The sequence below is a fragment of the Anser brachyrhynchus genome, assembly GCF_964034855.1.
Source record: "Anser brachyrhynchus genome assembly, chromosome: 5".
NCBI classification, from domain to species: Eukaryota; Metazoa; Chordata; class Aves; order Anseriformes; family Anatidae; genus Anser; species Anser brachyrhynchus.
The window spans coordinates 40,775,454-40,791,273 of record NC_137699.1 but is presented as its reverse complement, the minus strand read 5'-3'; the positions used below and the strand labels follow the sequence as shown (position 1 = coordinate 40,791,273).

General features: G+C 36.4%; 1 protein-coding gene across 4 annotated transcripts in view; it reads left to right on the top strand.

Annotated features, from left to right (window-relative positions):
* SLC25A21 (solute carrier family 25 member 21) overlaps positions 1 to 15,820 on the top strand; it is a 254,983-nt gene that overhangs the window by 42,638 nt on the left and 196,525 nt on the right. Inside the window, exon 1 of one of the 4 annotated variants that reach the window (XM_080592974.1) lies at positions 8,205 to 8,229. The exons of the other annotated variants lie outside the window; for them this stretch is intronic. Within the exon in view, the coding sequence (XP_080449100.1) occupies positions 8,220 to 8,229 (10 nt within the window). The 5' untranslated portion in view covers positions 8,205 to 8,219. Of the gene's footprint in view, positions 1 to 8,204; positions 8,230 to 15,820 lie in introns of those variants that run through there. 4 annotated transcript variants of the gene reach the window in all.

Below are 15,820 nucleotides of genomic sequence, written 5' to 3'. Positions count from 1 at the left end.
TTTTTTGTTTGCTTATCGAAGAGGACCTTGAAGACATCTTCAGTTGCTGGACAGGAAGAGAATCTGACTCTGAAAACAGAGTCAATCCTACTTTGTAAGCCATTTTCCATTTTAATATTTTCCGGTTTACAAATGATATAAGTTGAGACCTCATCTAGTATCTCTTTCAATAGTATCTTTCTCAAATCCTTGGAGTTCTCAAGTCCTGTCTGGAGCACTGTGAGAACAGCTTACAGAACAAGCATACAGTGTGAACACCTTTACTGGTTTACTTCTTCATGAGATGCAATTAATTATGCCTTCCTGTTCAAAGTTCTAAGAAGTCATGTCCTGGAGATCTAGTTATGAAATACCTTGACCTGTATAGCTCATCAACACATAAGAGTGGTGCTTTCATAGTTTCCTATTTCTTTTCCTTTTTTTCCCCAAAGGTAGAACAATATAATGTAGCATTCCTTTTGCATATGCATTTCTTGTTTGTCACATGGAAGAAGAATCTTATAAAGTAACTCCATTATCTTTTAAACCATAACTGCAAAATCATGGCAAAGCCAAGACTGCACTTCTGGGTAGATTGTCTGAATTAAAAAACAAGCCAACCCACAACAGAAGGCTCCCTAAGGTAGGAAACTGTTGGATACAATAACAGTTCCAACACATTCAGATATATATGGATATTCCTTTCTGCCTATGCCTTTGTATACTCAGCTGCACACTTTAATTTCCTCACAGTAGTCAAATTTGTCACCAATTCAGAAATTAGGTTTTCCAAATTGTGATATATGTTCAGCTTCCTCCTAAAACTGAGCCCAGCCTACAGCCAGGGCTCCAGGTATGTTTGCATGCACTGCTTGGTGCTGATGTTCTCTTTGTTCTTTGAAGGGAAACTTTCAGCCGTAACTGCATTAGCATATTGATGCTATAGCATTTTATCACAACTTAAAACAGCATTGTATGGTTTTATTTGTATACATGGATAAAGTGGTGTTAGGGCTGTAACATTAAATCAGACTAATTAAGGTTTTTGAGGAAGAGACACACTTCGGTGTCTCCTAGCCTGTTCTGATAAATTTAATTTATTCACTTTCCAGGAAGACAATTGTTCATGTGGAGGCTCACTTTTCTCAGTATTGGGTGTGGGAGGGATCTTGTCATCCTTTTTTTTTTTTTTTTTAATAGATAAATTGCTCATATATTTCATTGAGTATTTGTGATCCAGAAGAGAGGACTGAAGAATTATACCTAGCATTTGGCATGGAAGATATTTGGTATTTGCCTAAATTAGTTTTCCAGCTATGGAAGAGGAGGGTGGTTGTTTTGTTGTTTGGGTTTTGTTGGTTTGTTTTTATAGAACCCTTTTCTACTTCCTTTCTCAGTGCAAGGATGCACACTGCAGATTTTTTGTGAACTAAGGAGTAATTTTTTCTACAATTTTTCTTATTTGCTTTGCTGGTAGCACATTGCTGGTTTGCTGTACAATTCATCTCTAACTACACTGACTAAAGGACTGATGTTCATTCTTTGTTGCCAAAGCTTTTATATATGCCACATGTGCAGTGGTGATACCATTGTGACAAATTGCAGAGTCATCTGATAAATTGTATTTACATCCACCTTTGACCACCTCACCTGCTTTCTGCCACTAATCTATCTCCACTGGGATTTATTCAACATTCCAAACCTTGGAGCTGCTTCAAACATCTGCTAATTTAAAAAAATATATAAAAAAATCAACCTGCCAAAGAAAAATTTCCTGCCTTTCTCCTAGCCAACAAAGTACTTTCTGCCTCCAAAAAATACACTGGCCTATGCAAAAAACTGGACAGCAATCAGTTATACACCCATCTCAAAGCTTAGTATTTTGCAAGCCTTCACATTTTGGACACTTCTGACTTGGGTAGGATACACTGTCTGGGGCTGTCCTGAGATACTCAACTTTAAAATTTGAACACTTTTATTTACAACATTCTGTTGGAAGACAGTTGATTTTAGTTCATATGTGCAAAGGTAGCCAGTATGCACACTGCTGTCAGTAGAAACAGTGTTGGGCTGCTGAGTAGTTGAAAAAAATTCTTCACTTATGGTACAGGTATTTTTGCTGAGAGTTCTGGCCTGGGTTTACTTCCAGTACTTTCTGTCATAATTATATTGGTGTCCATTATTAACATTTGTTAAAGGCTTTATGGCTATTCAGTCTTTGGAAGGCTGTAACTTAATTCTATCAGGACATTGTATTGACAGAGTTTATATTTAAGCTTTGATAGATTCACATGCTTAATCATAGACCTATATTTAACTTGACATTAGTAATTTACTTCAGAACTAGCCCCTGAATCAAGATGTTAGTTGGCTTTTGAACAACTTTCTCAACCTAAGACACAGGCCATTTAGTCCTTGTTAATGGCAGATCTTAAGGGGAGCATGAAACAAGTGGCTTCACAAAGCAGTTAGATATTTGCAGCTGCACTTTATGAACTGCTTGGTTAATGCTACTGAGGAGAACAGCTAAATAGGGGACTTCTAATCTGAAAAAATGAGAGCACCAGTAAATATGTGCAATGGTTTGGGACAGCAGCCCGACATCTGTGGTATGAAGAGTTGGCCAGGGAATATGCTGCAACAGGCTGCGCTTTATAATCTGCAGTATTCTTGGCTCCAGCATCTTATTCAACAATAAAAATTAATGTGCAATATAATGTTTGATAGTCACCTTCATTGTGAAAATATGATCACATGTGGAAGTATTTCATAACCCTCTGCAAATATGTTTGATTTTAAAAATGCCCTTATGCACTGGTTTAAAATATTTCTTATTGTCTAACAGAGAAGGTACTTCTGAACATATTTTTTTTTTCTAAAAAATGTTCACCCTGCCTCTTCAAACAGACATTTTGAAGAGATCACTATTTTTGTGACTCAACCAAAGTGTGTGAAATCTCTTGTTGTGCTGTATCAAGCTGTTAAACAGGCCCTTGCTAGCTGAGTACATTCTTTTTTAAATTGTTGGAGATACTGAAACGTATAGAGAAGTAAACAAGAATAAGCCACTTTAATTAATGGTAGAAATCCTCAATACACACTTGCCAAGTAGTCACTGGAGGGAAAACACATTTTTTCCACAATAAAATGTAGTTACTGTGAAAAATGCCAGACCAATAAAATTAGAAACTGATGTTTTCTAATTGATTTGTGAGAGTATACTGAGAAACACTAGAAATTACTCATTATTGCTGCTAAATACATATATAATTATAACTGAGACCACCAATAAATACAAGCAGTGATTCTAGAATTGATATTTACAGTATACTTTTACAATCCGTTTATGTACATGACAATACAAATACTATTGTGGCAAGAAGAGGACTCATCAGTAAGACTTTGAAAATCTGATTTTATTTATTTATTTGTTTATTAACTATCAGTCTCTGATGAAATTCCTGTTTCTGACATACCCGCACAAAGCCTTCTGTGTTATTTAAGCCTTGTTTTAATGTAATAAGTTGTGCTTAAGATGGATAGGGTCTTGCACAAGTGAATATGGCAAACATTGAAATTAATCACTTAATTTCTCTTCCCTTAAAAAGAAGGGGAGGGGAGTATGGAGGCAGGGAAGGGAATGGATGAAATAGCAGAAAATAATGATATGAACTGAAATCAAATGTTTGCAGATGAAATAGGAACTAAGTACTTTTTTTTTTTTTACTTATGTTGGTGTAAGGTCCCCTGGGATTTAAATATCTTTTAAATCTATTTTTGTCAAGGATCAAATTTTCCCAATGATAACATGAGGGTGTAATTGGCATGTGTAAAGAATCACTTCTGTGAGTAGAAAACATATTTATTTATCTTTTCAGTATTTGTCAATGTGCTTTGTGTTTCTCTGAAACTCGTCCATAATCCTTGCTCTGCTTCTTGCATTAAGTAAAAAAAAAAATAAAAAAATCTGGGAAGGCAGCAAGGAAAGATATTCTGAACTATTTTAAGTTACTAGGTATATTTTGAATGTAATATTTAACTTTGGGATGGTTAGTATATATGCACATATATATGTCTATATGTCCACACATATATACATATATGCAAACATACCCAAAGTTAAGCATTGCATATATATATTGCACTACACTGTATAGGGATGCGGAGCTTTATAGCAGTGCCAGAATTTTTAAGTGTTGTGTTTCCCTATTTAGTGTACTTTTTGGAAATGGAACAGATATTTCTGAAGTGACTTTATAGTGTCTAGAGATCAGTTGCCAGATCAGTTGCTGGGATGTGGGTGGTTTTTTGCCTTTTTTTTTTTCTTTTAGGTTTAATGTAATATTTCTGCTGTTCTTGGAAATCAGGGGAAACACTTAGCTGTTTACTTAATTGTGCTTTTAACCTGCCATGTGGCAGCAGAAGCAAGGAAATTTCACATTCTGCACTCTGCTGTCAGCTTTAAAAACACATCAACAAGTATAGGGTATCAAATTCACGCATCTGTTTTTCCATGGCAAATAAGGGTTACTTGGAGTGTAATAGCAAAGGAGAAACAAGGTGGTCAAAACAGTTTTGAAAAGAAACTACTTTTAGTGTTGACTTTTCTGCAAATAACTATTTTAATAATCTCATCCTTTGTCATTTGTGCTAAAGTAATGTATGTTATTTGACAGAAGATATCCTAAAACCTTCTGAGCTCTCTTCCAGCTAATATTAATGGAAGTCTTCTGTAGGATATTGACTGCTTTGATCGACTGTAATGAAGTTGAGTGTCATTCAGTGCGTCATCGCCAACCGCGTTGTGTGTCTGGGACGTGCACATGTTTACACTCTCTCATTTGTCTTTTTAGTACCATCTTGAATCATTTTGGATCATTTGCTCCCCAGCGATTTTCCCAGCTGGGTTTGCCCTTGACTCTCTGTAAGCAGGTTGGCAAAGTTGTGGCATAACCTGTGAAATGGTGCACGCCATGGCAATCTTTCTGCAAAATTAGCTAGCTTTATACATGCTATGACTCTGTTCATCTGCAGCTTGATGTTAAATAGTGCTGGTAAATTTAGATCTCTGCATTATAGTTAAATTAAATATCTATATTATATAGATCTATGTTCAAGTTAATTGTAAATTCTTGGTGTATTTTTATTTGGTATTTTCTATTTCTTCTGTGAGAAATGTCTTTCATCACTGGGAGCTGATGGTCCACCTACCTGCTCATCCGCCCTAATCCCCACCAGAAAAGTGAGAAAGGATGGACAGGAAAAGTGCAACAGGGCTAGCAAGAAATAGGAAAGAGGGAATGAGAATGGAAGAGAAAAAAAGATAAAACCTGGGTTTCATTGAATTATGTATTCATTTTGATTACAGATTGATCTGTCCTCCATTGAAATTAATGAAAGTCCATTAGAATTACATTTATTTAAATTGGATTCAGGTGTCATTTGCTAAACTGCACTTATTTACAGATACCTTCAATATTTTCAAATACCTTCAGTGTCTTTTGGAATGGAGAGTTGTAAAACAATTCTGTTGATAAATGTTGAATTAAGTTGTTGGGATTCTGACAATTTTAGAATCATATTTTCAACAAATTTCAAACCTTCCATTTATTTTAAATTATTACAGTATTTTAAAAATAATATACGTCTGCTGTTTTTGTTTACTGAATTGTCGATATTCTTCTCAAGTGCCAAATGTTGAAGGATCTAGCTCTGTTTTTCTGTAGTCTGCTTTGATCTCTATGTTTAAATGCCATAGTACTAGGGTTAGAAAAACTGTGCAAAAGTCTTTACACAAATTCCGTGTTCCATTCTGTGTTTATGGAAACAGAACATTCTGATTGTAGGTTTTGGAAACGCTTGGTTTTGCATATATAAATTTAGGGCCATAACTGGAGAGTCCTCCTTTATTAAGTCCTTTAATAAATATATATTTTTAAATTTCATTCCACTGTATGATGATTATTTTGCCTTGAATTTCAATTGGTGAACAGGTTAAAAAAAAAAAGGCATCAAAAATATTTCTTTATTATAACATATTGTGGCTTTGGAAGAAGAGAACGGAGGTGTTTTGATAATGAAATGTGTGGCATTTCCTGTTGGTTGAAATTTAGGTTTGCTTACTAAGTTAATATTTAATGTTATCATTGGCAAGGCAAACTTCTGTAGGAAAATATCAGTGTGAATTTTACTAGTGAGATGGGAGTACAGGCCATAAAAATTCTCAGTTTCCCTTTTAAAAACTTAATCCATTTGTCCAACAGGAATGAATACAGAAGGACTAGAGGTTTTGAACTTCCCTCACATCTGGGTATAGCAGTGTATTTTGACTCCAAGCACAATAAAACAATCGTACTTGCTGGTGGTATATGACATAATGACCCAAATATGTTTTTAAAAAATCATTTATTGCTGTACATAAACAGCTAAGTTAGCACAAGGGATGATAAAATAACATTGGTAATTCTTCCTTTAGCTGGGAACCATTGGTGGCCCATTAGGATTCCAGATGTAGCCATGTGTGCTTTTCCATTTGTTTTCTAATGTCTAGTGCTTGGACCCTTGGTACCTTGGCTGTGGTTGTCAAGCGTGTTGGCTTTTCAGCTTGAGGTCTTCCTGGAGAAACATACTGGCCTAGCTAATAGCTATAAAGCAGCTTATTGTCTTGGGCCTAGTTTGTTGGGACTAGCTGGAGTGAGGGCAGCTTCCTGTCAAAGGTCAAACACCAGCTTGACCCAATTTTCTATAGAAAACACTTGCAACTGGACCTCAAAATCTAGGTGTTAAAATATAAATAACAAGATGTTTTAAAACAATTTTTAAAAGACAGCAATCAGTGACAACTCATATCTGCTAAGAGTGTATTGGATTGCATTCAAGTATTCAAGTATTATATGTGGAAAACATTTTCTAATTTCTTTTGCAGGCATTAACTTAAAGTACTAAAATGGAATAATGAAAGAAGGAAAAAATGCTAGAGAAAGTACCAATGATGCTCAAATAAAACCTTCACTTTGTTTTGTATGACTTAGGAGTCACAGCTGTCTTTAGCTATTGATATTCTCGTGATGTTGTTGATTTAAGACAAAACATTTAGCACAGCAGACTTACATTAAGCAAAGGCATGGTAAGAACAGGACTGCTGTAAAATTAAAGTCAATGTGTTGGTACTTGTTTACATAGGGGCAGACTGTCAAAATTGTTGACTTGCTTAGTCCAGCTGAGTTGCCTGTGACTACTTATGTGAGTAGCTCTCATCTAGGACTAATTGTCATTCTGGCCCTACACAATTTCAGGGAGAATATTTGATCAAACACTGTTCAGTGTTATTACAGCCTATAGTGATATGAATGCTTCTGTTGAAAGAAAAATTCGGTGGGCATTTAAAAAGTTTAGTTTGAAAAATGTTGATTTTTTTTAAAAACCTTTATTTATACATGTGTGTTTGAACGGATCTGAGCCCCAACAAAGCAGACTGGACAACCCTGAACTGTTTGTGAGTATGTGTGTGCACATCCTCACTTTTGCATGTGTATGAATTTTACGTAATCAACTAGCAATATAATATAAATTGACCTCAATTTTCTATTTTTAAATACCAATAATATCATATAACTCTATTAATTGAGGTCCTTTGCATCATCCATACTAACTGTGTTTACTGACATTAAGAACATTCAGATTTTCTTAATTTTACATCCATGGGCTTTAAATACCTATGGGAGCATTTTGGAAATGTAAACAGATTTAAACATAAGCTAGTCTCAAGCTTTCCATTACAATTAAATTAAGCAATGTAGATTCAATAATAAATTTAGGTGTCTAGCCCCACCACCCTGTGTAAATACAGAACACACAACCAGGAATAAACAGTATTCATCATTCAAGATGCAAAGCACAAAATCATAACCAGAGACCAGCTGTATCCATGCATTTGAGGAAGTGCTGGTGGCAACTGGTTTAGTTCCTGCTTGTGACAATCCAGATTTATATTACTTTTAGAGCCAGACAGTGGAACACTGGTGAGAAGTTTTTGGCATGAGTAGTCCAGCTGAAGTCAAAAAGATCAGTTGTGTTTCTTCCTGTCTTCTGTAAGATCATTTTAAGAGGGTTGGGACCCACATTAACCAAGGCATATCTTCCAGCCGTGAGGCTTGAGAGAGTGAGGACCCTCCCTGTCCCCTGGCAAAGCTTGCTGTGCAGCAGAGTGTGAGATTCCTGAGGTCACAGCTTGCAAGAAGATGGTTGCTGGTAAGTGGTTAGGGCCATCATATGCAATGGGAAATGTCATTTTTTGTTTGTTTTCTTCTCTTGCTGTTCTCAAAACAGAAAATAGCATTGCTGACCTTTACCAAAATAATTAAGCACTTCAGAAGTGAAATTAGACTGAAACTGGAAGGGACATAAGTAGAGGGAAAAGATGTCGTAGACAGAAGGCAATGAAATGAAAGGCCCAAGCAGATGAGACTGCAGCCTCATTGTGTGGCTCAGGCACCTGAGTAATGAAGAGCACTATGAGTGTAGAGATTTTATTTTATTTTTTGAGCAGATCTGGAGAGAGTTCCTGCTCTTGTAGCTTGTTGTAATATCTAGCTTCTTCCCTAAGCCCTGTATATTTTCATTATGTACAATATTGTTTACCTCTGTACCCATTCCAATTTTTATATTCCAAATAGTCTATCAAAAGAGGGCTAAGATTTTGGAAAAAACTATCAGAAGTCTATGAACTCTCTTATGCCAGCAGAAAATCCAAAGTAAGTATGGTGGGAAACACCTACTTTAGTATCTTATAATGGTAAAAATTTTTGTGGGTGTGTCTGGCTTGATTTTTCAGTATACTTCTCTGTTAGGTGTGTGCTATACCATTAGGTTTCTGTAGGAAAGTGTATGGTGTGCTTTTGTGGAGTGTTACACTGAATTTTTCTCTGCTTTAGCATAAAACTGTAATAGATGCACAAATTTTCTCAAGGAAATTTTTCAATTTTTTGTAGCATGGTGTCCTGGTTCCAGTTAGGACAGAGTTAAGTAGCTCATAGTAGCTGGTAGGGTGCTATGTTTTGGATTAGGATGAGAAGAGCGCTGATAACATGCTGATGTTTTAATTGTTGCAGAGCAGTGTTTACACCAGGCCAAGGACTTTTCGGCTTCTTGCTCTGTCCTGCCAGCGAGCAGGCTGGGGGTGCAGCAGGAGCTGGGAGGGGACAGACCCAGGACAGCTGACCCAAACTGGCCAAAGGGGTATTCCATACCATCTGACGTCATGCTAAACAATATATAGGGGTGGCTGGCCGGGGTGGGGGGGCCGGCTGCTCGGGGATAGGCTGGGCATCGGTCAGCGGGTGGTGAGCAATTGCATTGTGCATCACTTGTTTTCTTACACATTATTATTGTTAATACTATTACCATTATCACTATTATTATTATTATTGTTATTATTATTTTCCTGTCTTAATAAACTGTCTTTATCTCAACTCACAGGCTTCACTTTCCCGTTTCTCTCCCCCCATCCCAGAGAGGGAGGGGGGAGGGTGAGCGAACGGCTGTGTGGTGTTTAGCTGCCAGCCGGGTTAAACCACAACACATGGTGAGTTTTGGTGCAATTTAATCCACTTTAATAGCTAGTTCCATGGTTGAATCAATGTGACAGTTCTTTTCTTTGGTCATTACTGCTCCAGTATTATGTTGCTACACAATTTCAGAACAGAATAACTCCTTTAGCATGTGAAAGATTGAAAACTGGCTAAATCCCATCCCTTTGATGGCCTTGCAAATTAGAAGTCATGTACCTATCAGTAAAATGTTACTTGAGAACCCATTGAGACTGCTAGGTCGGAAAAGGTCTCTGTGGATATTTCCACGTCCTTGTCAAGGTAGGCTAACGAAATCTGCCCAGTTAGAGGATTCTGTGTCGTGTCTGATTCGTGTGCAGTGGCATCCAGTGACCAGTCTGCAGATGTTTTGAACTGCTTCTCATAGGAGACAAAGACATTAAATCATTTAAGAAATCCAAGGTGAAGGAAAATGTTTGTTTTCTTTTTTTGCCATTTGCACTCTCTAACCATCAAAGATCAACATGACGATCCAGCAGTACTTTGAGGATTCATGTCACCCTCGACCTTTCCTGGGTTTAGTCAGAGCCAGCTGCTGTACAGCTGGGTAGTGACTTGCACTATGTATAAGGACACTTGCAATTTGACATTGCTGATAGCCACATACTGAGATACTGACAGCAGTGTAACATATTTTTAGTAATGGAGCCCAAGATTTATTCCCTCTTTTTCAATCATCTTCTATAAAAGTTGAGGAGAAATTCAGAACAGGTTTTTCTAACTCTTACTGGTGAAGAGTTTTAAAGAAGCCACCTCTACTCTGGATCCTATTACAAAAGAAGCTTTGGAAACATTGTAGTGCTGAACACTGTGCTCCAGATGTGTGCTGGAGGAGGGAGAACTCTGTAATGTGGATGTCAAAATGGCAAAGGAATCAGGTATTTGCCTCTGTTCATTGTCACATTAGGTCCTCTATTTTATTATGGCTATCCCTAGCATAGGCACAAGAAAGAATATGCAATGCACATAAAGTATCAAACAATAAAAGTCACGTGTTGCTGGATCTTGTCATCACTGTTTAAGAATTTGTCATCTGAAACTTCAAAATATTATTGTAAGACTCATTGCATTCTGACTGCAGGGGTAGCTGCATTTTGGTGTTGGATGAGCTCATCTCTGTGTGTGTCAGTATGTGAAAGCAAAATTTAATGAAGAGGGGAAAACATCATTGATCTTGAAATGAAAGACACTGTGTGAACAGAACAACACAAAATAGGATGTCAACAGAATGTTGCTGGGGTTAAAATAATTGTTCCTTCATCTTTGCACCTACTTTCTTTGTTCCACATTTGAATATTCTAAAGGTATAGAAGAGTTAGGAAAATTCTGGAGAACTAACTCATGTTTCGTTCTGAATGAAACAGGGAAAATATCAGTTTCAAAGATTGAAAGAACTAAGTCTACTTCCTGTTAGTATCAATAGAAGCTGAAACTTCTGTCTAAACCATTTTCGATAAGGAGCAATATCCATCTAATAATGTGTACAAATCGTAGCTTTTTTTTTTTTTTCAGAATTATATGTACAACTGCAAAAAAGATGTCCTTGATACATATGCCTTGTATGCCAGACTTAAGAGGGGCGGGATCTAGCTGTTTGCCAATGAACAGTCTACATTGGATCTACTGCTATGATAGCCATCATTGAGAAACGGTCAATTTTATCATGTTTCAAAAGAGATGGTTACTTGGATATTACAGCAGTCCTTACAGTTGCCTTGTGGAACTGTTTCAATGACTATTCAAGACTGTATTTCCCTACAACATACAGAATTAAACAGTAGAACTTAGCATGAAATATTGGGGAATAGTCATGTTAAAGACCTCTTCTGTATTCCTGTATGGTGTCCAAAGAAGGCTAGATCTCTTCTTAAGAAATGAAACACTCTGGATTGATGCCCTCCATACCAGCATATAACACACTGTACTTTTAGGTGAGCCTCTTAAATTTTAAGCAATACAGGCATGCTTTGTAGCCTCTTTCTAAGGATATATTTTGTTCTTTCTGCATAATGACGGTTTTCAACACTGCTGCTGAAAGGTAACTGCAAAGTGAAGCTAGTGTGTACCTCCTTCTGTCAGACAGAAGATGCTGAACCACTTCTGATTTGAGGAAATATTTGAATCTTAATCTCTAAGGTTTCCTAACAAAAAAAAAAAAATGGGTAGCTGAGGTTGATGAGGTTGGTCATTGCCTCCTTTATTAGTGGTGACTCAAAAGCACCCACAGTCATATTTTCAAAGGCTCTGGTCAGTGTGTCCATGTTATGTCCATGTCTGTGTTATGTTGTAGATTTGCATATTGCACCTGGACAAGCTTAAGAAGGAATTAATTTGTCTGTGAAAGGCAGATCTTGATGGGTGCAGAAGCATCACTGGGAGCTTAAGGAACATCAAGCTTAAAGGTTTGCCTTTGGAGTTAGGTAGCTCTGTTTGGAAATGGGTGCATTAATTTGTCTCAAGTCTTATTTTAGAAGTTTATGTCCTCTAGCATAGTTGTTTCGCATTTTCACGGAAATCAATAGTCAATATATTAAGTTAACTCTGTTGAATTTAAATGCCAGTGAAAGACTTCTGTCACTTTCATTGAGATTAAGCCTGCCTCAGGGTCTATTTAATGACAAGGAGTCCTACTTTCACTCTCCTCCTTGTTTATTCTTTCTTTTAAAAGAAGTACTTTTTACGTGCTTCTATGAATTGCCACGGGGGAATGGAAGTCTCTTCATACATAGATATTTGACTTCCAGCTATCTCAGCACATGATGTCATTCATTGATCCAGAGCGTGTTTGTGCGTAAGAAAATGTAGCAGTAGGTTTTAGCCATTATCTGGTAGAGTTCTCTCTTATGTTGCCCTAACTTCAAAGCACCTTAAGATCACCAGATGAGAAATTAGACCGATTATGCCCTTCTATTTTTCTCTCCTTCCATTTGTTCAGTTATTGGGCACTTGATTCAAAACAGAGTGGGGACTTCACTTGTTTCCAGTCAGTTGTTCTGCAATGCTGTTGGGGTAGAGGTTGTCCGTTTGTGTGTCTTGATGTTTTTCATAGCCAAAGTGCCTTTATTGGCCTCTCTTGTATGTGTATTTAAGCTGTGTCAATATGAAAATTGCTCCTTGGCAAAGAATATGAAGAAAGGATTTCGGATTGATGTTTGTTGCCTGTTTTGTGTTAGAAATTCAGAAAGATTTGCATAGACTCTACTCTAATTTAAAAAGAATAAAGTGAGTCAGTTTACTACTAATCTTGCTTGAGTCTGCCTGATCTTTATTGACATCAAAAAATTTATCAGCAGTGTTTTCAGAAGTCTTTTCCTGTAGCATATACTCAGTTATTATCACATTTTTAGACTGTAAATGTGCAAATTTTGTTTTGGCAAAGGTTTTATTTGCATATATCTCAACTGAGAAAACAGGAAACAGAACAAGAGAATGGTGTGATGGATGGGTAACATAAGGACACTTTTGAAATACCTGTTTGCAGTTAATCTATGATAACCTGCCCTCCAATTCAGTTTTTTCCTCTAATAAATCACCTGAATCATTTGATTTGAGATTTCTGGATAATCTTGAAAGGAAGATTCAGAAAGAATAAACACCTTGATTTGTAATAATTTGTGGGGATTATGTTATTGTTTAATAAAATATTTTTCAATGTTACTCTCATGTTCTTAGAATTAAAGATTCAGTCCAGCAATGTACAATAATAGGTTCTGACTCAAAAATTGTAGCCAGGGTGTAAGGGATAACCAGATACTTTGTTGACTTTCTGGAACTGAAATCCTAGTATGTTGCTCACAGAACACACATGGTGTTTCTTCACTTTTTAGCATTAAAAATGATGCTCCAGGCAATTAAATGTTTTCATGTACATGTACACTATTTGATGCCCAACAGGCCAACCAAGAATATCATGGTAATTAAATTATTAATATAGATTATTGATTCATTATTTGCTAGTCAGTAAAGGCATGAAAGCAACTAATAAAGCCACAATGTACTTTGGAATTAATGTGGGATCAAGTATCAAGCTTAGATTAATCAAATGTCTACCATGCTTTCTTTCATAAGTTTTTCAACTTAGAAAAATTAAATTCAGTTAAGTTTGAATTGTGTGCTACTATTGGTACGAGAAGCCCTTAAGAGAAAGTATCCTGTGAAGGAATGTCTTCTTGTAAGAATCTGAATGATTTTTCTGTGTGCTAAGGTAGAGCATAGTAACCCAAGGAGTGGGCTATTAAGCTAAGATGTTTTATCACTGACTCTTACTTTAAAAAGTTGTTTTCCAATGCATTTATGTGAAAATGCAGTTGGAGTGACTAGAGGTGAAATATCGTTTGGTTGGCATAGATATTCTAGTTTTAATTAAATTTTGTGTAATTGTCTGTCAGAAGAATAAATAAATGAGCATTTAAAAGGTTTATAGGTAAGTTTTTAGAAGGCTATGTTTCCGGCATATTTTTATACAGTGGAATTTTTGATGCTACAGTAAATTAAGAAGTTGGATGATTTTCATATGATATCCTGTTTCACTAATACAGAATAACCTTGAGCCACAGTAGGGCAATAATTACCAAACTTAGAGACAAACTCAGCCAAACAGCTGTTTTCAGTTTGTTAGGAGATCCATTTGATTTACTCTTTTGGTCAACTTTCATTACTTTATAAGACAAAATTTCACTGGATATTTTAACCCTGAATTCCCAATCTTGTTTGCTGCCTGCTATAAAATTGCATGCTTGAACTGTCCCAGCCACTCAACATGTGGGGGAGCTACTGTTGTGTTTTACGTTGATCCCAGTTTTCATGATAAGTGATTTCAAATACTATGTTCAGCCCTAGACTTATTTCTATATGCCTTTTCTGTCTTTTCCTGTGGCAATGGAGAACGAAATAGCTCAAGTAAGGTCACTGCCATGCACTTTGAATGGTTCTTTTTCATCAAGTGAGGTAGATCGCATCATTGTGGATATTTGGCACACAAGCTGACACACAAATTGTCACAGTTTGTTTGTTGTTGGTATTTTACAAGGTCAGCACATCTCTGCTGTCCCACCCTGAAGTTTCCTACACTTCCCAGGTTTTGTTGCTGTGAAGCTTGAAACGTAATGCTCACCCCTATCTAGCACTTAAATCAATTAGACTTAACCATGTCTACATCTGAACTATCTTTGTAGTATTTTACACTGCTAGCGTGACATCAGTGTGATGTATCAATAATACAGTGATTGTCAGAAACAGTTTTTACAGCATTATGTGTTCCTGAAAGGAGAATCCAGAGACATAAAATTGTCGGGTTCTCATCCTCATTTTGCACATTGTTTTCATTATTGTTATTCCAATATTGCAGATTCTCTTGGCATTTCTGTCTCTTATAATATAAGAACATCTTAGCATATCTGGAAAATGACTTATTTCATGCCTGAAAGTGAAACAGCTGGCAAAATCAAGAAGTTTCTGATAAGTTTATTTACAGCATGAGTTCTATTATTGCAGTCTGTTTTCTTTCATGGTAGTCTAAAAAAACAGGCATGAGAAAGGGAAGCTGTTAAATGTATCTCACATCTTTGGAACTAGTTTAAAAATTGCTTTTATACATAATTGTTGATTTTATTTTTTTATTTTTATTTTTTTACATTTTCAGTAATTACATTTCCTGCCCCTTCTGGTTATGTTTTTCCATTTAGAAAAGATAGTACTATGCCTCATTACCCGTGTTCCTCATTGAGCACACTCAGCAATTCTGTACTCTGTCCCTTACTGTCCTGCTTTGAAAAGTCAACACCTCTGAAAAATGAGGGTGACAAATATTGCACTTCTCATGGTAGCTGCTTATCTGTGTAGTTGTGACACAGAACATGAATAAATTTATTTTTTTTTCATGGCCTTTCTTGTCTTTGGAGCAATAATTAAGTATACGTTAGATATAGTAGTAGTATGTTATATGCTCTTAGAAGGTAGAATTTTATTCTCATATAAATACAGAAGGTAGAATTTTAGTCTGAAGTCAATGGGGTTTAGTTGTATAGGAAACATGAACCTGTTATCATTGTTCAACAGTCAGTTCACCCCACCTCCAGTGCACTGACTCTAGCTGGGTTTTAACTTGACAGATACAACACTACTCTTGGTGGTGTTGTATCCCATCTCAATGACAGGAGAAACAGTTTGGAGCAGTGTTTAGGAACCTCCTGAAAATGCTGTCCTAGATATTTTCTTGTTAAAGTGTTATAGCA